The 25,088-nt window shown below is 36.5% G+C and overlaps 1 protein-coding gene across 1 annotated transcript in view; it reads left to right on the top strand.

The window, feature by feature from the left end:
* INSC (inscuteable homolog (Drosophila)) overlaps window positions 1-3,963 on the top strand; it is a 138,039-nt gene extending 134,076 nt beyond the window's left edge. Inside the window, exon 13 of the mRNA XM_017807111.1 lies at window positions 1,208-3,963. Within this exon, the coding sequence (XP_017662600.1) occupies window positions 1,208-1,336 (129 nt within the window). The 3' untranslated portion in view covers window positions 1,337-3,963. The remainder of the gene's footprint in view (window positions 1-1,207) is intronic.
* Window positions 3,964-25,088: the final 21,125 nt, after the last annotated feature.

Genomic DNA, 25,088 nt, shown 5'->3' with positions numbered 1-25,088 from the left:
AGGACTCATTCAGGATGAAGAAAGTATGAATGTGAGCACAAGAAATGCAGAGGTTATCCTTCATGCATGCTGAGAAGGCTTATTAGTCTTGTATGGCTAAAGCAGAGACCACAGAGAGATGGCAGCAAACCAGCTATGATTTTTTCTGTCTCAAGGAAGTTGCTGCTGCACATTCCTTGAATTCATGTCTATTGTTTGAGACATTACCTGCCTGTCTCAGCAACTCTGCTTCTCTGGATATTTTAGTAACTGCCTGAAGACATTTTCTAATAAACCTGTGGCAAAAATATTGTCCTGGAGACATAAGCTGCTTCAAGGTCTGATAGGTATTGTCCGTGAAATTTGAGGGATTGTACTGTTTGGTATTTTTAGCAGGGTTGTTTATTTTTTATATATTTTGAAGCAGGCAATAAACTCTTGTGTTAGTGCTTCACTGACAAACAACACAGAGAGGGTAAGCTGATCCCAGTTTATCACACTTTAGCTATCACACTTTATCAATAGAAGACAATTTTTGTTCTTGAGGAAAGCCAGCCTGCTTTCCAGTTGCATCTGTCACATCAAGTTGCTAGAAGGTATGTAGTTGTTGTATATTTTTCTCCAGTGAGAAAATCAAATAACTCCTTAGAAGGGAAGAGTTTATGAAGACAATAGTAACATCAATGCGATTTTTATTGTACGGCCTCATTATCAGAACAAACGTCAGTTTTATTTGTTCCTAAATGGTTTGAAACGTACTGCTTCTTTCTACACTAGTACCTAGAAGATTTCTATGGCAGGCATTGCATAAAACTTCGGTAGCAGATATTTTCTGACTCAGATGACTTATAGTTCTCATAAATAAGACAAAAGCTGAGAGGAGAGTAGAGATACAAAGTGGCAGCGTGAAATATGCAGCAGATCAGAGATACCTTTATAGTCAAAGTCCTCTGATTCTCACCTCTGTTCTTTAACATCACACTGTCCCTGCTACTCAGGTCTAAAAGCAATGTGCCCCAAAAGAATTGTTGTTTATTAGATGCATTTGAGGGGAGATTCATCTGATAGATGAAGACAGTAACAAGAGATTAGCCAGGTAGGAGAATTCAACCTGCAGAGTTCAGTTCTGAGTCCTGGCTATTATTTTGAGATAGTTACAATGGATTCCTGTAATGAAGACTTTTGTCAAACCTAACTGCATTACAACTGTGCTGTTTTGTTTTTCCAGGCAGCCTTACGAAGACTAGCAGTTATGAGTCCTGATGGACTTGAAGATTCAGATTTTCAGCAGCTAGTAAAGCCCAGACTTGTGGACTCTTTTCTGTTATGCACTAATATGGAAGAGAGCTTTGTATAAATGTGAGCCAAAAATGATAATCAACATGATAAGTATACAGTAAGATAATACATATACAATTTTATTTTTTTTTAGTCCTATTGTTATTTATGACTTATTTATTCTAAACCCACGAACATGCATTTTGTAAGAGAAAAGGAACAGAATGAGCAGACTTGTTTCAGTGATTTGCAAAGACAATTTTTTATTTTATTTTCCTGCCAAGACCCATCAACAGACCTTATCATTGCCATCTAACAAAATGTTGGTTTTTTAATATAGTTAAATCAAGGTAATGAAGCCAAGAATTTCTTGCAATGATGTTAAATGCTTCTAATAATGTTTTATCTCTGATATTTTTCTATAGTTAGGACATTTTGCTGATTTTTTTTTAATAAATGCTTTAGCCTCATGCATTTACTGTTTTAGAACAAAAATAATCCTAAAAACTGCAAGTATATACTTTGAAATGAAAGGGATGTTACAGTCTAAGTCCAGTACTTAACTGTTGTTGTTTTTAATAGAAATATGAAATATGTAACTGAGAGGAAAACTTCCAGAAAATTTTCAAATACTGGCTTTGAATGATGTTAGAGGACATTCTTACATTGTATAAAGATATACTCCTCTAGAGGATACACACTTGTAGAAAACTATTTACATTTACTGAAATTTCTGAAAGAAATTGATAAAATTCTAGAAAAATCTCTGATGTATGTTTTATTTCATAATGTGAGATTATCCCCCTAAGATTTAAAATCATTACATACTGATAATTTTCTCTCTTTTCCAAGCCTTAGAGGAACTGGAGGTGCTTATGTCTAGACATGCTTTTAATATTCATGCTGCTACTACGTTTGTGAAAAGTTGTGCATGCATATGTTAAATAATGAGAACAGATAATTGTAACTTGAATTTCCATTTTTCTGTTTTTCTAACTAGTCCTCTATTTCTAAAATGAAATGGGACTTTGAGGATATTTTGGAATTGAGGAGATTTTACCAATGGATAACAACTTAAAGAATAGACTTGATTTTAAAATAGATTTTTTTCATGAACATTCTTCTAAGTTCTTGCTTTTTCTTTTCATTGAGAAAAAAAATATTTAAAATTATTCAAAGAGCAATATCTTCAGAGTGTTTTTCCCCTTAACTTCTCACAAAGCACTCTGTAGATTATAAAAGTATATATAATTTTTTTCTTGATGGTTTGCAACTATTGCTTTGGATCATTTTGTGATCAGCAACTTTAGGGTAGTAGGACTTCTGCCAAAAAAGTAAGCACATTTCTTCCCTACTGTACTTAGTAGATATGTTAAGCAGCTTAATTAATTAATGTTTATTTAGTATTATGTGGCATTTAGATGAGAGGCACCAGGAAATTGAGAAGTTGTGACTGTCTTCCACATTTTCTGTGTCTGAAAAATCTGTTCTGGTTCGAGTGGTGATACATGGTGACTACTTTTCTCTTCCCTTGAGTACATGGGTTAAGAAGTCTCTGCCTTAACATTTCTTTCTTGTGAGCTCTTCATTTAATAAGCTCTATCTTGACTGAATTTTAAACCATTAGAAAACCTACAATGACCTCTGTCAAAAGGAACTACTCAAAGAGAAGTGTTGAATCAGATGTTTCACAGATGTAATTTTCTAGTAAGTGCAGAGATGAATTCTGCTTTGTTTTCTTACTTTGAGACAGCTCCTTAAATTTCCAAGGTTGTTAAAGTGTATAGTACTGTACAGCTTTAAAGATATTATATTACCAATGGACTTTAACACTTTCCTCACTAAGCAGAAATAAACCATGGATGCTTTAAATGTTAAAATCAACATTCTTGTTATAAAAAGTGAACTTATAAATTACACTAAAAAAAAAAACCTTAAAATAAGGTCCTGTTGCACTGTTCTGATAGCCTGGCAATCCCTGACAGAATACAACACATCAAATTCTGTTGTGAATGAACCTCGTTCTGTCAGCTGGAACTAACACTAGAGATATCAGCATGTAGATGGAGCAGGGTTTATCCCATAACAGGTGAAGTTGAAATCTCATTTAAAAAAATTTCCACAAATGCAAAGTGAACTGAAGGAGCTATTAAGAAAATACCACTGTGACTCATAATGTTTTAATGCCATTTCTAACAGGTCAATCAAATATTCAGTGAGCAGGTCAGTAGAAATTAATTTGCTCTCAAATACAGTAATGTGGATCCACATCAATTGAATTTATTACAGATACTCTCAATCTGTAACTATGTAGCCGTAATTCTGGCCCATATTTTCCCTTTACATATGTTCATATTATGAATATGGCTGTTTATATTATAAAACCAAAATAAATTTAGGTGGGTCTCTCATTTGTAGTAGAAAATACATCTTGAAAGAGCCATTTTGGACCTTTTAATCACCTAAGTGTCCTCAAAACCATTTTATCTAGGTCTGATTTTTTCATCTAGAGTTGAGCACTTTATTTTTATATAGGGTAAAGTTTATGAGAAAATAGACATACTTCTACCTTACCTCTTAATTAAATTGGAATTAATAATTCAATCAAAATATCCAATTATTTTCTCATTGCTTCTGAATAAATACTGGATTAAAAATGTTTGCTTAGAAAGTGACTCTTCAGTTTTTAAACAAAAAAAACCACCAACCAACCAACCAACCAATGAACCGTTTAAGCCAGAACAAATATTTTTTATTTCAATGTAGTATGAAACAAAATATTTCATATGAAAAATTTACCCTGAAGTAAGTATTTTGGTGGCTCAACCTTTGGACTCCCTGTGTATATACCTATAGAGTTAGGAAAGAGAGAGTATGTGTAATACATTCCCAAATCAAATAATATATGTGGACTCATTGACCTACAGAGGCTGCATGTAGGTTAGATATTAGCTTAATCATTCCAGCAACTGCATATTATGCTTGTTAGAAATGTTGTAGTTTCATTGAAATTCTTCTGAACATTTTCAATTTTGTATGAGATTAGAAACCTTTCACAAATGTGCAGTGAATTGCAGGATTCTTTGTAATTTTGATTTACATTCCAGTGATTTTGGGTAACGTCTTCAAATTTCAGCTTTTGTTTGAACTCTTTACAGATATTCAGGGCCCAGATGTTTCATTCATGGAATAAATTTTGTTTTTTCTCAGTTTATTGTGTGTTTGGTACATGAATCACTTGTGTGGAATGTTACTCGTCTGACCTGTTCTGTTTAAAATAATATGTGTATCTACCAGGGATTAGATAATGCCTTCGTAAATTGGATATCATATCTGGTTTTGGGGTTGCCTGTCAGTATCCAAAAGACAGGACTTCTTCTGTAGCACTTCTTAGTACAAAACAATTCTGGTATCTCATATGGCTTGTTCCAAATCTGTATGTTGACCATCTCCTTTTAAACGACAGCAATGAACAGTCAGAATAACACTGGCTTTTTTAATTTGAGGAGTCTGCTTTGATTTTCAGTTTAAATTTATATTAAAGTTAATGTATTTAAAGAAGCACTCTAGACACTGTAAATTATTCACTAGTGTTCTCATTTTTAAAGGGAGGAAGATAGCATTTAAAGAAAGGTCTAGAGTGAATTTGTTAATTGAAGTTGGAAGTGCATAGCTGATGGGAAGGTAGGTGAATAGTTTCAGCCTTTGAGAGGCTAGAGAACCAGGAACAAGCAAAACAGATCATCTATCCTAGATACTTGTATGCCTTGCAAAGATCTTTATCTCTATTTTCTAGTCTGCTCTTGGATCTGAGTTCCTCTTTTTCTAACTGTGACAAATTTCTTGAGAGTTCTATTTGTATAATTGATAGTTTTCTGAATAGAAAACAGTTACAGTCCAAGGTTTGGTCCTGCTAATTATTAAATTGATAAGGTTTTTGCTGAGAAACTAAGTAACAAAAATACCTCATTAAATAAATCTAATAAGGATTACCTACAGCAAAAAGAACTGTTTATTGTTCCTACAGTGGGGGGAAAAACTAACATATTCTCCAGAAAACCTGAGAGAAAACGTGTATAATAGCCTAATTCCAGGTTTTGGTACTTTTATGAGCAGACCTGCTAACTAAGAGTGTATGAATTGATCAGTTCCCTGTCAGATAATCATTGAATAAAAGTAATAAAAGGAAAACCACTAGACTTAAAGACAAAACACTAGAAAATCAAAGATTTTTCTCTTTAATTTTCAACAGCCAGTTAGTGATTTTTTGTTTTAATAACTGAAGTGCGTCTAGAACACAGTGGAACCCATGGGAAACCAGTGGAAAAAAAAAGGAAGCAGATAATACTGCTAATTTGCTTTGAAGGCTTAAATGGTGTGAAGAAGGAGATGTGTCTAATGTCGTACCTCTCCTGTCACTGTGTGATCACCTGTGTTACAAATGTCTGATTGAAATCTGCACTGCTTATACCTTCGCTTTCTGGATTACCACTGTCTCTTAACTAGCTTCTGTTTATGCCTTCCACAGTCTTCAGAATGTGACCTAATAATGCACATGATTTCAAAGTGATTTACTTAATCTGTTTTTTTTTTATACCACATATTGTAAAAATCTTTTTTTTTTTTTTAATAGTTCTGAAAGGATATACCTAACAAGATAATGTCTGTTATGTGTACTCATCAGGTAAGACAAAGATTATGATAAATCAGGAAGATGCATTTAAAAAGATCCAAACCCAGCCATGTGTTTTCACTTGCATCAAAAGAATAGTTATGGATTGGACCAAAATGATGTAGGGAAGTCTTATTTGATGTTACTTCTTCTGACTTCTGTAAGTCAGTTTGCCTGCACTGCAGTAAAGAAGACCCAGAGCTACCTCCAAGGTTTCAAAGATCTTGCTAGAATTAGAACTAGAGAGTTCTAACAAATAAAATAAAATAAAGATAAATAAAATCTCAGAGTATGAAACTAAGGATAAACATCTGGTAAAATTTTGTGTTCAACACGAATGTTTAAGGACTACACTTTGTATGTTAAGCAATGTGCTTGTTCATAGATTCTTGCTTTCATTTCCAAAGCAAGATACACTGCCCCACGTCACAACTCTTTCATTTTAAACTACTTATTAAAAAGGCCATGCTTTCTTCAGAGCAGTGATTATTACAAATCAGTGATTTAAAGTTCAGTCCGCCAGGAGAAGAACTGTGCTTTATATAGTGGGCAGTTCTCAACTGTTTTGAAGTTCAATTCTGTAAGCATAGTCCAGACCAATAATTTAGGTGGTTTCTGCGGACCACAAAAAGAAGTGGGCAATACTTTCTCTTAGAGAATGACTGCCATAGACAGGCAGTATAAATTATACCATGTAGCTTCCTTCTTTTCTTCAATGGCTGTGGAAAAATTGCTGATGATTTGTTTGGAGGAAATGTCTAGACACCTCTGACTATTAATTCAGATCATGAATAGCAAGATGAATTCCAGGCTCAGTCTTGAGACAAAAGGAATAGCGAGATGAATTCCAGGGTCAGTCTGGAGACAAAAGAAAGACACTCCTTCAACTGGGGTTCCACATGCTGTTTACATATCAAGTACAATTTCCACAAAACAAGAAATTTTTGCAAGATTGGATTATCTGTTTCAAACGACAGAGACACTATTTACTTATTTGGTGTGTACTAGACAGTGACTCCTGTTTGCCAGTGTTTTAAAGCAAGAAATAGCTGAACTAGTTCATCGATCTCAGAATATTATGCCAACTATACATTTATTATTAGAGAAAAATCTCTTGCATTTGAAGACAGGGAGAAAGAAAACAGGTCACAGGACACTAACTTGGAACTCCAAAGTGAGCTATCCTGGACAATATGTGAAATACCATTGAGCTGATCAATAATATTGAACTTGCCAGGAAAGCTACTGCACACCAGCAAACAAAAAAAAATCCCCTCAAACTCAGCATGCCTTCTTTCCCAAAAAGTAATAAACTGAACTCTAAGAAGAAGAAAGGACCTACCATTAGAAGACATATCCTGGGACTTAGCAATACCACAGGTAACACAGTGATAAATGAGGACTATTTCCAGGTGGTTCAAGCCATCCTATCAAACCCATGCTGGCATGTTGTAAGTATAAATGGAATTTGCTTACCATCAAGACCATTGCTAAATCCTTGCATGGAAGTCTCTGCTGCTGTGCTTACTGTGGCTTAAGCATTGAGGTAGCAAACCTTAGTAATCCTTTCTTGAATCAAGGATATGCTTTCCATCAAGGTTGCAAATGATGATGTATGTGTGGTGCTTCACAGCTGTGTTCCTTTCTAACTTTCTCTGTGCCTTTCTGCCTGATGTCAGCTGATTAATGCTTCCCATTAGAGTGAATGACAGCTGAAGGATTTGCATGACCCAATATGGCAACTGAAAATTCAAACCCAACATCTGTGAAACCCAAGACAGTGACATGTTTTGTTTGCAGGTGCTGTCTCATTGCCCTCTTACATTTGCACCAAGGCAATCTCTTGGTCTAACATCTTGGCTAAAAGGTTATCTGTTTTCTCACTTGCACAGTTATCACCATCTGAGAAATATTTCTTGTCAAATACTTAGATCTTATTTATTTTTCCCTTTTGAAAGCACTTATAGTTACCAAAATACTGGGTACTGCACTCAAAAGGAGTTTCTGGATTCTACTGCAAAGACTGGAAGAATGTGCATGAATTGTTTCTACTCTCATCATTTGTTTCTTTCCTATGTAGGAAAAAACTAGAGGAGTGAAATGTTCCTTTCAGTCTTTTTGTATGATACTAAGTTCTCTAAGATTGCTCCTTTCATTTGAGACCGTTTAGAGATAATATATATTAAAAAAATTATTAATAAAAAGACCAGCTCCTTTGGCAGTACCAATATGTTCTTTGTGTTTGTGATCCCAAGATATTCCTTGTGTGGAAATGTCTTTGTGGCTTGTTTTGCAGTTAGTAATCTGACATGGCTGTAATGGAGATGGTTGCCTTTTGTGTCCAAGCACATGTTTAGCTGCATCTTTCATTCAATAAGAACAGCTGATTTCAAACATTTTTTCCTATTGATGCTTTTATTGTTTGCAAGCTCATCTGAGTGCCTCTTTCACGTGGTAATACTTTCGTTGCTTCTCATATTCAGTTCTTCCTTTACCACTGATCACCTTTACTATTTGTCCACTTTTCTCATTATGTGTATCAATAAGATATTGTAGCTGTTTTACTTCTCATTTAAGCGTTATAATTTGGCATGACAAATAATTGAAAAGGCTGATGAAAATTAGATCACTAAAACGTGGTTTTGCTACAGAAATATTTTGAAATAGTTTTCAGATACTTTTGAGGTAGTGCATCTTTCACTAAAGAAGTACGAAGATATTTTTATTTTAAAAAATATCTTAAAGAGGTTTTTTTAGAAATGTTTCTATTAAAATAAACACAAATAGACTCTCACTGCTGTTTTATAAAGCTAACTAGAAAAGCTATTTAGTTTAAAGAGAAGTCACCATAAAAATCAGTTAAAAATTCTTTAACTATTACTTTGCTTTCTACAGTCTTGCTGCATATGAATAAATACACCAGGTCCCTGGGGACTTGCAGTAGACAAACTATATATCTTGTTAATATTCTGGGGCTACTTTTTCTAATATAGAACTATTTCCAGGTCTTAGCTGTAATCAGTAGAATAAAACATGATTGCTGTTAAGTAAAAATTTTAGGATTATGACGCAATTTTTTAATAAGGTTCAGTTTGGCACTTCTGCTAAGGCCCAGCAACTGCACCAGTGGAAAAAGCTCTCAGCTGCAAACTGTTTCAAAACAACTCTTCACTGTCCAGTGATTCTCAGCAGTTCTAGGTACTCTGCCTTAGCATAAGGTTGTACCAAACAGACTCTCATATTTTGTTTTCTTTCAGGACATTTCACATAGGTTTTGTGTTCCTCTTTACCTTGAGTCCAGACATTACAGTGTCAGCAGACAGAAAAAAAAAAATCTTTTTTCACCCAGGGGCTACTTTTTCAGTCACGGGGAAGTGATCAAACATCATATGGTTTTACTTGCAGCACTCTTGTATGCAAACTGAAGGTCTGTTTCCTGTGGGAGGCCAAGGGGCAGGAAATGTATGAAATGCAAGCAAAACTGAAGGTCTTGCTGAAAGTGCTTCCTCCTGTTCAAGATTCAACAGAGTCTTTGTCATTTGGAAAGTGCTCCATGGTCCCTAACGAGTTCAGGTGTCTACTGCCTTCATTCAGTATCCTTTGGACTTGTTTACTTTTTAAAAAATCTTTGAGTAGTAACTTCTCTCTTTTCACATCAGGACAGCTGAGAGCTGCAGCCCTGTGGATAATTCTGATTTGGTCTGCATACCTCTTTTTTTCTGCTTTATTTGTAACACTTGCCTGCTGAAGAATCATCTTCCTTACTATCTATTTACTCATTACAGGCTTTTCTGACATCTAAAAAACTGCAATCAAACTTACCACATAACTGATATGTTTCTTCTGTGTAAAGACAGCATTGTTTTTGTGATGTTAAGGCTTTTTCTGGAATACTTAACTTAATAACCACTTTTTTCAGGGACAGTTACACTGTCTCCTCCAATACATACTTTTGGTCAATAAATTGCTTTAAACAGTTCAATCAAAAAAAATCTCTTTTCAATTTTAACTTATTTTCAAAGAAGTAGACAATTTTAAATGCTTAACATGAAGGTTTATTAAAAAAAAAATAGGCAAGCAATCAGACAATCTTCTAAACAGAGTCAATCCTGCTGTAGTAGTCCAAGGCTTTAATACAGACTGCATTTTTCCTTTTCCTTGAGAAGAAGTACAATGTTGCTATTCAGTTTCATGTTAGTTCTGGCTACTATTCTACAAATCCCATGGACAATACAGTAATTTAGAGGCCCCTTTACAGCTGGGTGGGAAAGGAATTGAAACAATAATGGTTTAGATATTCTTAAAAAGCGCCTGATAGTTTTTTAACTTGTTCTAATGACCTGATCCCATATATAAGGACATATATAAAAGTCCTGTGGATGCATTTGAATCTTATCTCACTTCCTAAACCACTTAAGAACCAATTTTCCTTACATCTGTAATGTCTTTAATCAGTTTGGCTGTTTCAATCTGGGTGAAATCTGGATAAGAATAAATAATCTACAGGCCTTCAAATGAACTTTTCTGAAGTCTTTAAACCACTCTTGAACTTATCAGAAATATATGGTCATTATCCACTGCTATGCATCTTAATTTTCTTCCAGGTCTTAAGGGGTGAATGTAGCCAGAAATTCAGTTTCTCCTGGGGCCACCTGGTCATGCAAAAAAAAAAAAAAAATCGCAAAAAAACCATTTTCTTGTCCTGAAAATCATTGATGATTTTTTTTTCCTAATATTCTTTAGAAAATATAGAATTTGTCCCAAAAGCAAAGGAATGTTAAAAGCTCTTCAGAAAATGAAATTTAGACTGCAGAAATTTTCTGTAAGAGAGTGAGTTTTTCTTAGGTTGGTTTTACATATTATAATGTCCTGTGTATCTGAGCTGCTTTTAAAAGAGCAGCATAAGTATCTTTTGTTTTATTCTATGATGCAGACAAATATAAAGGGATGAAAATGTATTAATTGTCAGATATGTCAATATCAGTTTCATCTGATATTAATTTAAAAATAAATTATTCCATGGAGACTTTGTGTGTAAAGTGGCAGGGAAAGTACCAGGAATATCTGCCTGGATGTAGCTGACCAAAAGTATGAGCCCTGTGCCATAATGTCAGAACAGTAGGCCTCATGGACATTTTGTTCCCAATGGGAGTGAAGAAAAATATAGCCATGAAAATCAGGTGAATTGAAGCGTGAGATCTCATTTTTCATGAGAGGGGAGGAAGACAGCAAGCAAAAGCTGAAAAGAATTGAACCCAAATGTTTAGGAGGGAGACATGGCTGTTGCTTGGGAAATAAAAGCAAATGAATGTTGTAGGGAAGGGATATGAACACTGCAGCTAGAAAACCAACTGTAGTCACAATCAGGACTATACTTCTAATAAAAGTATAATTTAAAACTTTGATATTTATGAAGGGAAAAAATGAATACAGTACTAGATACTGTTTTGTATTAGCAACAACATCACAACTGGCAAGTGATCTGCACTTGATTTGGTTTACAACAGTGGCATAAGCTCTATAAGGTCATTAATTCATTGACACAGATTAGAAAAATGGATATATTCTTTTCCTGTCAAAATACAATGTAACACAAAGCAAGAGGAGTCTCTCTGCTTTCTCAACTCATGATGTAGTGCAAACTGAGTTTTCAAAAGCTTGTTTTAGATGTACTTAAGGACTTGCTGGGGGAGAAGTGGTGACATCTACTGGAATTTTTAAACACTTCATTATATGTTTCCAAGGCTGCTAGCAAGACATATTTGGTTTAGGTCTAAAGTTGAATGAATAATGCAGAAAAATTTCTACTTATGTTTGTGCAAATTTGGAAGCAAATCTTCAGCCATCTTGGGGTTGCTTTTGGTGTCATTTCCTGCACACACTCACAGAGTTATTAAACTTTAATCTCATAACTGTTGGCAGAAAATAAATGTTAAGCTCACACAGGAATACTATGAAAAGTGAATTTCTAATGTGTTCTCTGTAAGCCTGCGTACCACAAAGCTGATTCCATGAGTTATGTTCATTAGACTGGAGGATGGAAACAATATTAAGTGATTTATGGGATTAACTGCAATTGAACAGTGAGTTTGTGCTTGGAATAGCAACCCCTTACTTTAAAAGAAATTAAAAAAGGATTCAATGAGGAAGGAATATGTGAAGCAAATTGCAACCCTCTCCCCACATTTCACAGTAAGAAGGAAGGAAACTCATCCATCATTAAATGTATTCATTAAAAATTATTCACTCAGATCCATTTAAAATATGTTCTAACTTTAATCTCTTGATTTCTTGGGGCTAGATTGTGATGTGTCCTGCATGCCCAATAAAAGTGTGAAGGCTTTTCTTGCATCCTGATGTAGGCTACTTGGACCTTGGGACTTTGCCTGCAGGAGCAGCATGGTTATGGATGTGCCTCCTTTCTCCCTTCAGAGGAAGCATGTGGAGATGAGAGAAAGGTGAATGAGTGAAGCAATCCCTCTTGATACAGAAATCATGGGTTATGGGGATTGGATGGGGGTCAGGGTTTCCCAAAATTTTACTACTATGAACAGTTGAATAAATAATTCCTGCTGGGCTAAGAAAGATGTAGGCAATAAATTGGCCTTTGAGATGTACCCTGAAGGTGTGTTTTCCAGTGTTATCTGTGTGCCATTGCAATTTGCCTATTCCATCCCCTTTAGTCTGTGTTTTATTTTAAAACTTCAAGTCCAAAGACCTTATGACTCTACAAAGTTTATGACCTGATTATACAATGTGATTGTGTCATACATTAAAAGTTGTAGAAAGTGAGGAGTTTTGTTAAAAAAATTTTCTAATCTCTGAGAAACTTTCTGTAAGGCTTTCCACCAAGCTGTCCTTAAGGATTTTCTACTGATATGACAAAAGGGAACCATCTGCTGTTATTAATCAAAATGCGCGTTTAGCATTAGTCTTACTGCTGATTCTGAAAGTTTCAGATGTGTGGAGATTTTACGTTGATTTTTGCATCTGTGAGCATATGATCTGCTGTAATATCCTATTCTTTCAACCTTCAGTTGGGTCCTGGGAATTACAGTATATCCCAGTCACAACAGCTTTTCTAGTAATGGGAGTTATTTTGCTTCAGCAGTGTGCTCTGGTTATGAGACTGCCTGGCTAAAGAGAGTGTGACAGTCTAACTTACCTAGTACAAAATATGAACTGTTTGGCTGTCAGAATTATGGCGAGAAATGCTGATATAATGATTTTCTGACTTTAGTAATAAGTTTTAATATTCCAGTTTTGTTAGTATGTGTTGACTTTCACACACTGTGTCTTTTATTTGTTAAACTGACAAGTTTCTATCAATCTATCAATCTTATTTAGCTGGACTGCTACTCACAAGTTTTTCTAAATTTATCCCAAATAACACATTTTTAATTGAACAGAGATTCCCTGAGTCTGTATGCATATACACATACATTTGAAACCGTTTTCAGGGCTTAAACCTACTCTTACTGCAGACCCTCCAATATCCAAGATCTGTACAAAAAGTCTTAGTACATTTTTGGTTAGTTATTTTCATAATTACTCTTTGGTGGATCAGGTCAGGGTGCTCAATTTGCTGGGAAAACATACCTGTATGTTAGAAATGCAAGAAATTGCCTTTACAGGGATACCGACACAAGTTTAGAGTATTTTAGTACTACATCCACTTATATAAGTTGAAGATCTGCCTGATGATATTAAAATTAAAATACTCTTTTGTTAAGCTAGTAAAACAATGAATGACTGAGGGTGCAAATACTAAAATCTTCCCCAGACAATAGCACATGATATCCAATTAATAGTTATGGTAAATCTGTCTGAAATGTATTCTATATTATTTGTGGCAAGATTTGCTTTCAATCAGAGACTACAGAGAACATTTAAATTAGCAATGAGAATTACCCTGAATAACAAGCTCATTATTTACTATATTTGCATTTTGTTGAGCTTATTAGCAGCACTGCCTGGTTAGATTTTGTGGTTCCTTTTCTATCCTTTCTGCAAAAAAGCCCAACTATGGAACATTTCTGAAAGCAACAATTGTGATTTTATAATGAACCACAAGAGGGGGGAGAGTGAACATAAATGAAAGAACTTGATTTTAATGAACAACTGTTACATTTAGGAAAATGCTGTATCAATGCTGAATGTAGGAATCCTGGCCAGGTGTTGTCTGTGGAATGAAGAGTTTGAACTAATGATGAAATGTTTTTCTTAAGATTCATCTTTTCAGGTCTGCTGATCTATTGCTGAGCTTCACTTGAAGTTGTGGACAAACCACGCTTCGAAAGCTACAAAATACCATGCTGAGTGTGCTCATCCCTTCATTGCCTTGATCAAACAGAAACAAATGCTAATGAAATGATAAAAATAGAGATCTCTGTGACCTGAATAATCAGCTTTCTAGCCTCCTATCGTGCCTTTTAATTTTTTCCCCCCATTTACACAAAGAGTTCTCTAACTCCAGTAATCAAGGAATTCCTCCCTAGTGCATAGATGAGTTGTTTGTGTTAATATGAAAATAAATCATCTTGCTGTTGTGATCATGGACTGACACAGGATTGGTGAATTTCCAAGTGTTTTCAGCCTACTTTTCAAAGAAGGCTCATAGTCCCCTGCTCCTCACCTGCAGAAGCATCTGTAGTGATGACAAAGCTAGGGACTTCTAGAGATGGTACTCTGGGACTGCTGAGAACACACGGCCCTGGATCAACTCTTAGGAGAGGATGCACAACCAGCTTTGGCAAGGAATCACTTTCCTAACCCCAGGACTATGACGATAGTTCCTACAGCCAGCTGGAGGGCAAGGAGGGAAAACAGCTTTCAAGAAACCACCCAGTCCACCCTCCACTTTCTTTTATTTCAAAGTGGACAGAAGAGGAAAGCAGCTTTCCCAATATTTAGTCCTCTGTATCCCATGTTCCATGTTCCTTCTGCCTAGGTTATCAGTCTTTTGTAAGAGGAACAGGAAAGAGTCTTTCCCTCAGACTCAGAAAGAAGCAAAGCAACAACTATAACTGTAACATAAGGATGGTATTGCAACAGGTGTTTGCAGCATGGCAAAAAACCAGTCAAATAGCCAGCAAACTTCTGCTTATCTCTGCAAGTATTTGCAAGTAGCCCAGTAGACCATAACTCTGAGAGAACACTGTTATTAGGTAAAATGATAATGTTCTTAATTTCATGTTCAAAAGCTGAATGGTGGTGAAGGAAGCTTGCAAAAAGAAATGAAGAGTTATATTAGAAGAAGATAGAATGTTGATTACCAGCAGTGAGGTATCCAGATTTGACTAATGGCACAGTTATTGTATGCATAACCCCTAATGATGTTTAAGTAGTTACTAGAATGAATGTAATTAATGTAATTTATCTGTCAGCATCCAAACACTATAATACTCAAAATAGGATGGGAGGTCCCTTGCCTAGTATATAACCCTATGAATATTTTTCAGTGTCTCTTTTCACAAGCACAAAAAAGCAGTACTATGGGATTTTTGTTTTGTTTTGTTTTGTTTTTGGGGGTTATTTTTAATAACTCTCCTCATGTTTCAAGGAACATCATCTACATTGTTCTAACAATTTAAGCTTTTTTTTTTTTATTGGTTTCATGGATTTTAGGGGGATCTTTCAAGATGTTCTAGTCTGGCTTTCCACTTGAAGACAATAAGTGACTTTGAATCTACCCTACAGGTTTCAAGGGTATGTTTTTTTTAGAGAGAGATCCTCCTAGTTTGTCTGAACTACTGTCAGGTTGACAGTAAATTGATTATTTCTTAAATTACTTCAGTAATTGTTGATGATCTATGCTTAGAAAAGAAGAAGACCAGTGTATTTCTAATGTAAGTTTCTTTCAGCTGAAAGCTGAAGTTAATCTTCACCTATGGGATCTTGTCATGCTACATCAAAAAAACCTGTGTTAGTGGAGAACTTTCCCTACTGAAGTATGACTGAGATATAATCAAAATTTTTGAATTCCACAGATAAGGCTTCTGATGTTTCTCACTATATATCTGTTGCTCTTGGATTCACATTTTTATAACTTTCCATTTCAATATCTTCACTTTGTCTTTTTGAGTTTTTTTTTTTTTTTGTTGTTGTTTTTTGAGGTTTTTTTTTAGATCTAAAGACCTCACTAATGTCATGTCTGAGGACAAAACCACCTTGGAGTTCTTGCTTGATATTTTCTTACTTACACAAGGAGACAGGGGCATCAATCCTTTTGAGAGATATTCCCCTACATGGCGTAGTTCCTTCTAATGTGTATAGTACCTCTACCACTACACTCTACCCCCTAGTTGCACTAATTTGCCATCACTTCTATCTCCTAGCTAAATCAAAAAGCAGATTCATTATTCTTTTACAAAGAAAAATTGATTAATATATTAGGGTTAATAGCAAAATTTTATTGATGTGAGGAACTTATCAGCTTACTTTTCAGGCAAGTTATTCAAATATATTGACAGTCTGTCTGAGCTACAGCTCCCCTCTGACCTGAGGCGTGACATTGTAGGACTGACGAGACACCATTGCCTTTCAGTCTGGATCCAGATCAATTACCTTATTGTGAAACCACCAACAAGAAAGCTGGGCTGTATATCAAAGTTCAACATAAATATTATCTGTCAAAGCCATCAGATTAATTATTGTTCATTAATAATTTCTTGTTCAAGATAGAGAACCCTTCCAAATCAAGACATAGAGAACTTGGAATTGCTGTTTAGAGCAGTAGATGTTTATTTTGATGAGGGTTTACGGATTTCCCAAATGTTTATTATTTACACATTAAAAATTTTTGATCGGTAATATCTCCCTCCCATACCCAACAGCACAGTTAAGAAGAGATATGCCAATGCAGTTCTACTGTAAATAGGGGAGGTACACAAATTTATATGAGTGCTTCCTCTTTATTCCCTCTGACTTGTATGACCCATTTGAATGAACTGTCATGTTTAGGATAGCTTAAAATGGCATAGAAATATTTCTCTTAAGACATATCACTACAAATGGGAGGATTTTCTTTTTTTTTCTTTTATTTCTTTGTCCTTTTTGTCTAGCAAAATGTACAATGAGAAGCATAGTTAATAGCGAAGCTCCTTGTAATGGAACAAACAAACTGCTACTTTTAACTGTTTTGTGAAAAAATGGAAGACTAAAATTTAGCTCTAATTCAGAAAGAGTAAATTACTAATAGTTTTTAAACAATCTCCTGTATTGAAAAAATGTATCCTTGTGCCTAGGTGCTTCTGAGTTCCTCCTGGTATCTCACAATCTTTGAATAGCTTCTTATTGCTATCTTGATCTAAGAAGCTTGACTTAACATAGCAGTCAAGTTCTTCTGTGCACTATTTCCCATGTCTACCATCTATACAACGATAAACCTGAGGTGTTTGAGTTTTTACCTCCAATAATCACAACCAGAAAACCACAAATAGACTTTTCATTTCTCCCTTGCAGGTGCTATAAAAGCTAAGGTAAACCATCCTGCCAAATCACTTTTATAGGGACCTCACCTTCCTGTTCACTAGTTTTACTCCAACTAATTAAAAGCAGCGCTCCTGCCCTTCACTGTAATTTCCAAGGTATTCACGGGGTGCACATGCTCCATCCAAAATCCTGAGTGAGACTGAACTGCAGGTCCTTGGTGGGTTCGTACCTCACAGCTCCTATACTTGGGGATTTGAGCTGCAGCATCCATAAAGTCCCCTTCTCTAAATGATGGAAGCCCTACAATGCTGAAATGAGCAGCTCACATAAAATTTAATACAGTGATGAAGATGAGCATACTCAGCCATCATACTTTTATTTGTTTTTTTGTTTCAAATAGGATTGATCATTTTGATGACTCTGTAAGGAAAAGGTGAGCTGAATATTTAAGTCTGTGGGTGGGTTGTTGTTTTGGTTTGTTTCCTTTTTTATTGTTTTATTTTAAATTTTTTGTTTGGTTGGTTGGTTTGTTGTTTGTGGGGGTTTTTTTTTGTTGTTCTTGTTTGTTTGTTTTTTTAAGAACATATTCCTATCTGTAAAATGCCTTTAAGCATTCTGCATTCTCGTTGCTTTCCAAGTTTTCTGGGCTTTCTAATGTGATCCTCTGAGTGCTGGAAAGTAACAGAAACAAGAATGCATTTAATACCTGGCCTGGTGTCTTGGCAGCAAAGCTTAGCACTCCAGTGTGGGGAGTAGCAGGTTCAAGACCAACCCCAGGAGTCTTACTACTTGGACTGGCAGAGGGCTGGTGTAATGCACAGACAGTGAGCTCATTCTGCAGGTGGAGTGTTCAGCTGCATTGATCTTATGGCAAACCCTGCCTGCTAAGGTCTTGGAGAAACATTGGCTCTGATCTAAAAGGAAATTGTGCTGCCTTTCTCTGTCTTTCCACTAGTTTAGCTTGCAGGCTCTAATAACATTAAAACATGCTTTAAGCAAGAAGGCTGACGCAGCTACAGAGACAAAAAGTAATTTCCTAGAAATAGTAAATACAATAAGCAAAACTCTAATCTCTCATTAGGTAATTGTATTTTCAAGGGGTCAGCCAGCCTCCCTGGCCAGGTTGAGGTCAATTCTAAAATATGTGCATTATATACATTAGGCATCTGTTAATGAAGCATAAATTTCATCAGCAAGCTCAGTGCCAAAATCAACTCATTTTGGTACATGGTTTGCATCTACAGTGGTGTCTTATGGGTTTGTTCCATAGCTGAAACAGCAAGTTTGTGTAGATGCCTTGAATGGCATATAATAAGGAAAAAAAGGAACGCCACAAGCATCATAGACGAGCATAAATCTTCTGAATTTTGATTAAATGAAATTCAAAATCCAGTGGGTTCCAAGATAACAATAAATAAAGGGTAAGGAAGAGACCATGTAACCAGAACCAAGAATATCTGTTCAGTGTAATAAATATTTCCTTTGACAAAAGATGAAATAAAAGCAGCTAATTACTAAACAAATCCTCCATTTTAGAGCTTCATTTCCTAAAAGGAACCAAGTGGGGGCTTCACTTTAAAAATTCACAGGTATTTTACTCAGATCCATCACAGGGGCCCTAGTAAAGCAGCAGCAAGATGCCACCCCTCAAAAATTGAGCAACAAGCTCTCAAGAGTCTTACTTCTCCTGTCAGTCTAGAGTGTCAAATGTGGGTTTTTTTTGCCAATAATGGTGTGCCTGGAAATGAGACCGGGTTGAATAACCCTAATGCCAAACCTTATAATGATAGTATGATAGTACCATTCCTTTGCAAGCACATAAGTAAAATTACTTGTTTGCTTTGAAGTAAAGTAAGGCTTGTGTTTCCTCTCAACACATAGGCTGGAATATTGCTTTGTTTTATTTAACTGACACAGAGTCTAAGGACAGCAAGGATTTTGGCTATTTTTTTTATTGTTCATTAAAGTGACAGAAGTGTTTCAGAGCAGGAGCAAATGTGAAAAAGAATATGAAATAAAATAAATTCTTCAGATTTCAGAAATGCTGCCCTTTCATTCATTAAGTTTCCACAGCTGAGCACAGGATTGTTGTGTGCTTTGACAGTGGAAAATAACATTTCAGAAGGAGAAAACTTTACCGGTAGCACATGTTGGAGCAACACTACAGACTCCAAGTTGTGTTAAGCCAACAGTAAGTTTGACAGAAGAAATATATCAGTCTCTTTGAACAAATAATCTGAGATCTATATATATAGATCCATGTGAGCTGTTCACTTAGTTTCGATTCAGGAAGTTTCATGTAAAGTGAAGGTGAGATTTTAGTAGTCAATAGCATGAGCAAGTTATTGGGAAAAAGAATGCACCATGACAAGAATTTTTTTACAAGATGTTGAATCCCAATGAGAACTGATGACTGGCAAGTGTGCAAGAGGAAAAGATAATTTCTTACTTCTTCATTCCACTTCCAGTTGAGGAGAGGATGGGTAAGTAAAGACAGGTTAGTTCTTCTTATTCCTGTGTATCCAAACTTCAGCAGAAAGGAACCAAATAATATAAATATGGAGAAGGAAAGGATATTTATAAATTGATAGTTATTTGCTAATAGAAATTAAAAACACAAAATCTTTTCTCTGTGTGTCTACACCTGGATGTAAAACACAGTCAGGCCCACAGAGGCCCCTCCATCTACTGCAGTGGGCTTTGGGACTGTCCAGTAATTACCTCATTGGAATGACGTTAAAGTACCTTCAGCGAGGCTGACTGTTTCCCTTCTGCTGCAGGTAATAGTGTTGCAATCTAATAGTTAAGAGGGTTTTTATGCACACTGCTTGAAAAGAAGCAGATCCCGATTGCCTCTGCAAAAGAAAGCAGCGAGCAAGACACCCTTAGGTTTTTAATGCTGCTGGCTTCTAGGTTAAACAGGAATGATTCTCATTTTGAAAATCTCTGTACTGTTGAAATTAGTGCAAACAGTATCATGAATTTCTTGGGGGGGAAAAAAATCAATGACATATTTCCCCCTTTATCCATCTAGCTCTGAGAAATGTAATGCTGCTGAATATGCTGGTTTTTGTAAGGGATGTAAAACAGAGTCTGTGATCATTTGTGGTCATTAAGGATAACTTTTTTTTTCTTGTTTCATGAATAGAGGTGTTAGTGAAGGTGTTCTGGCCTAATTCCAGGTCCAGTAATTGGATTTTTTTTTTAACCTACACACATTCCTTCAGCAGTTTAATTTAGCTATATATGTTGGGCCCAGTTCAGTGTTACCATATTGGCTCCCCTTTTGTCAGTTAGACTGATGCAAACAGACACTAAGAAAACTGTAAGCTCTCTTTTCCTTCCCACATGGCCCTTTATTCAAAGAATATAATTACTGCTTAACACAGTTTCACCAGGTGTGTTTCCAGTGGTATATTTGTACCACTTCTCTGGCAATGGATGGTAGGGGGACATTTCTAGGTGGTATTATTCAGTAGGAACTCAGAAAGTGAATAGATTAGCTATTAGAGACTGGAAATTGGTGGCTGAGTCATTCTTCTGACACAATGAGTTTTGTCCCTGTAGTGGCACACAGGAGCACTCTCCAGTCAGCTCGTGACAGGAGGTATAACTCACTATGTGCTGCACAGTTGGATTTGTATTGACGGATGGTAGCAGCAAGAGATAAAGATAATTCTGTCTCTCTGTGTAACCATAAAAATTCTTCCAAAATTCATCAGGGAGGGGATGAGTAAGCTGAAGACAGAAGTAAAGTATTAAATGAAAGAAACGAAGAAACACATGAGGCACATGAAACACATCAAAATAATACATCTTTTGCTCTGACAGATATGAGGACATAATGAAAAACAAGGTTGCTGTCTTTCTACTGCTGTGCCTAACTGAAGTTACAAAGGATGATGGAAGGTCAGACACAGTGCAAACCTCTCATTTTTCATCTAGACTTTGAATAGTTTCCAATGTGCTATGTGTTACAAGCTTTAGACCTTCCACCCTATGTTACATGGGGGCTCTTCAGCCACTCCAGAATGCTTAAACAGCCTGTGGTGGCTGAGGTTTGATGAACTATTAGAAATATGGGGTTTCGGTCCTCCACAGAGATAGCAGAACTTATATACAGTGACACAACCAAGCTCAGAGATTTCCTCTCAGTCATTCCTTGTCCCCTGTAACTCCATGCACATCACAGTTTTAAATACACAGGTAAACCTTTGCTTCTCTACATCAGGAAAAGTCCATTCGCTCATCGAAGTGTAACTAGGGATTGACATGTGTTTAATTTCCCCAGTCCTTCTTGAAGGCTATGATTAAACAAGGGAGACAAAGGCCCCCAAAATAGAGCATGGTACAAACTCCAGAGCTAAATGAAATGAAAAGTTTATGTTGGGTCCACTCTCACACCTTAGGTGACAGAAAGTACCTCTGTCCCCAGGCTGTGACCATCACCAGGACTGGAGATCATGAATAGGCAGTACAGAGAACAGGTACCCAGGATAGGCCAAACCACAGTACTTAAGAAAAAAAGAATATATAGGGTTAATACATATTACTCTTTTCAAGAATAAGTGTGCTTGCTCCAAGAAAAGTTCATCATAGGCTATCAAGGGTTAAAAAGCATTTCAAAATCAGCTTGTATTGGACTATTTTGTTTGGCCACTATCTGACATGGGTTGTACTGAGCACGTTTTGCCACCTGGCCAATTTCTTTCCTGCCAAGCTATTCACTTAGGCTGGTGGTGTGAAAAATAGATGTTTAATAGTCAATGAAGTACTATATTGGGTAATAGTTTATAAATTTCCATGACTTATTATGCTCAGCCTAAGTGACTGTTTATTAAGTGTATTTAAAGCCCCCCATCTCATTAACTTACAGTACTGGTGATTCCCTCCTCCTACCACTGCTGTTTTTAATGGAAAATATTCACACATGTCTTTTGCCTAGGGCATGTGAAACAACTGTGGAAAAGAGTCTGCCTGGATAAAGACAGGGCATCATCCTTGGTTAGGTACAATGTGTTTAAAATTTTGGAAGTAAAGTGAATTTGAAATATGAGATATATATGTTGTGGACCAAAAGAAATCTATAGATATCCTTTGTAAAAAATACAGCTGCCAATATCCTACCATTTTCTGCCTTGGGTTCACAGTGAAGGACATGGTCAGCTTTATCAGTAAAGCATGTCTCATGTAAAAAAATATTAACCCAGCAACTTAATTATGAAATACTGCCTTTATTTGCTTAATGAATTCCATGGTACTTCAGGGAAATATTACATACTAAGGTTAAATAAATTCTCTGTTAACCAAAAACAGTCCCAGTCCGAACTTTAGGGATCTAATATTAGCTGTGCAATGGGAAAGTGAGTTTCTATAGCAGGGAGGGACTGCTAATTATAAAAGAACATGTTTTTTCCCCTATAATAACCTCTAGAATGAAAAAGGTCATTGGTTGCTCTTGAAAATTATATGAAATCTATCAAAAGAATCCCACTGACATCAATGAGATAAGTGTCATTTTGTTGTATACAATATTTTAGTAAAGCTATGGAAGTAAAACGCTGGATTAATTCCTGAGGTAATGTCATAGAAGATACTAGGAACATAACATAGTTAAGTTTAGTCCTTTAAACTTAGTATGGCTTTATGCTGTTTACATCAGTTTCCTGAAGGTCACTTGTAAGCTGAAGATAAACATGAGACAATGACAATATGAAAACAGAAAAATTGACAAGTATTATTATAATGTGAAGAGGTGGCTCTAAGAAAAGTAAAGGAAGTTGTGCATAAAATTGCCTCTGGTAGAAAGTGTCTGAGAACACAGTTTTTCCGAACTGAGATGTTAAACTGACACAGATGTTACAGAGCAGCTCCTTCTGTATAATCTCAGATGCCACGAATGGAAACAACCACAAACATCACCTCAACCTGCAACTGTGACGAGTGGAGCAAGAGCAGGGCCACCTGTGCTGTGGGGAGTGAGTGGCTCTCTTTTGGCCTGCTCCCAGGTGCTTCCAAACAGCAGATATAAAATGCATGCCCCCAGTGTTGAAGGAGTTAATGTGACATTGCAAAATGAGCTTTGCTATTTGCTGTTTTGTTTGGCCAATAGCTGACACAAGCACATTTTGCCACCTGGCTAATTTTGTGCTGCCAAGTTATTCATTCAGGCCAGTGGTGTGAAAAAGGAGGCATTTAATAGTCAACAGAGCACTATATAGGGTAATAGTTTATGATTTTCCATGACTACTTAGATGCTGTTCAAATTATTCTTGATTGAGTAAATTATTCTTTTTTAAAATCATCCCATTCATTTATTTACTAATGACTCTATCCCTTCTCTCCCGTACACCATTTTTTTAAAAATGGAAACAATCAGCCATTTCCATGTTTGAGGGGATTTAGCCAAAGGAAAACTATGAGTGTATTATAGCTCAGATCACAACTTTGAAAGACCTTTCGCCAAGATATTAGAGGTAGAATAAAATTCCTTTCTGAGCTTCCCAGGGAGCTCTGCACAGTGGTGAGGTGAACTGTAGAGAAACCCTGACATTTTGGTTCAGCAGATAAAAATATTAACCCTCCCTGCCACCAGATATTTTATTTTTTTTCAGCAGGTGGTTGGTTGGTTTTCAAGGTAAACCACAGCCCAATGGGCTCATTCCAGAGGGGATGCCTCAGGTTTGGTGTTAGAGACTGTCCGTGACAACAGAGCCTGAGGGGAGGCTGTTCTTTCCCTCAGTTGCCCCCACTCCCAGGGGGTGATAGGGGAACCTGGGCTGCTCCACAGACAAGAGCAGCCCCCTGGATCCCAGCAGGATATGTCTGTGCCCACCAGGGTAACCAGAGTCAGCCAGAGCCCCACAGGCCAGGTGGGTCTGCAGGGATGAGGCTGTTACTCTTGCCCTGGCAGGGTCACTGACAGCATGGCTGGGGACAGGCAGCCAAAGCCTGGTACAGGGCAGCAATGGAAGTGGAGCTGTGGTGCCTTTGGTGCCGTTCTGGGACCTTGTCACCTTGTGGTGCCAGCCAGGGGAACCAAAGTGTCCTGGCATGCCAAGGCCCCGTGCTGCAGGCAGTGACTGTCTGTCTCCTGTTCTTTCGCTCCTTCTCTGTTTTTGTTCTAGTTACCTAGTTGGAAACCCCTCAATCCTTTGCTGACAGGGAATTCTTGGCCAGGCTGTCCAAGATCAGCGTTGAAACATCAAACCCTTCCTCAGGTCAGCCGACCTGTTAACTTAACCTGCAAGGTGCTGGTGCAGGTGCTTAGACTCATGCCAGAGACAGCATTCTTTGGGGCAGGTTGCCTTCATACTTGTTTGCTTTTATGTGTATTTCCTAAGTTGGTGGAAGCAAACAGGGGAGGCAATCCATTGCCCGTCACAGCAAATACATTAGTGCTGTATGTAAATTGATTTTCCATACTTTTGCTTACCTACGTTAAACCAAAGGAAGGAAGGGTTACCAAACCATCTTGCTCTACAGATGGTAGTTTATTAAGCTATAATGCCAGAAGTTGTCAAAGCAAAATAACGCTTGCTTTTGTCAGTTTATCTGATGTCATATAGTTTAGAAAAACATTGGTGTTAATATTAATTGTATGGCTTAATTGGTTTGATACAGTGTAGCAACACAAGTGTAGCGAGATGCTTGTTATGTAGGTCTTCGTGTTGTTTCAAAGTCTTTATTATTATGACAGCAAAGTCTTGTTCATTAAAGTTTCACA

This window comes from Lepidothrix coronata, unplaced genomic scaffold (assembly GCF_001604755.1).
Source record: "Lepidothrix coronata isolate B3197 unplaced genomic scaffold, Lepidothrix_coronata-1.0 Scaffold1, whole genome shotgun sequence".
Lineage (NCBI taxonomy): Eukaryota > Metazoa > Chordata > Aves > Passeriformes > Pipridae > Lepidothrix > Lepidothrix coronata.
Note: the sequence above shows the minus strand (reverse complement) of the source record. Positions and strands in the feature narration are given on the sequence as shown.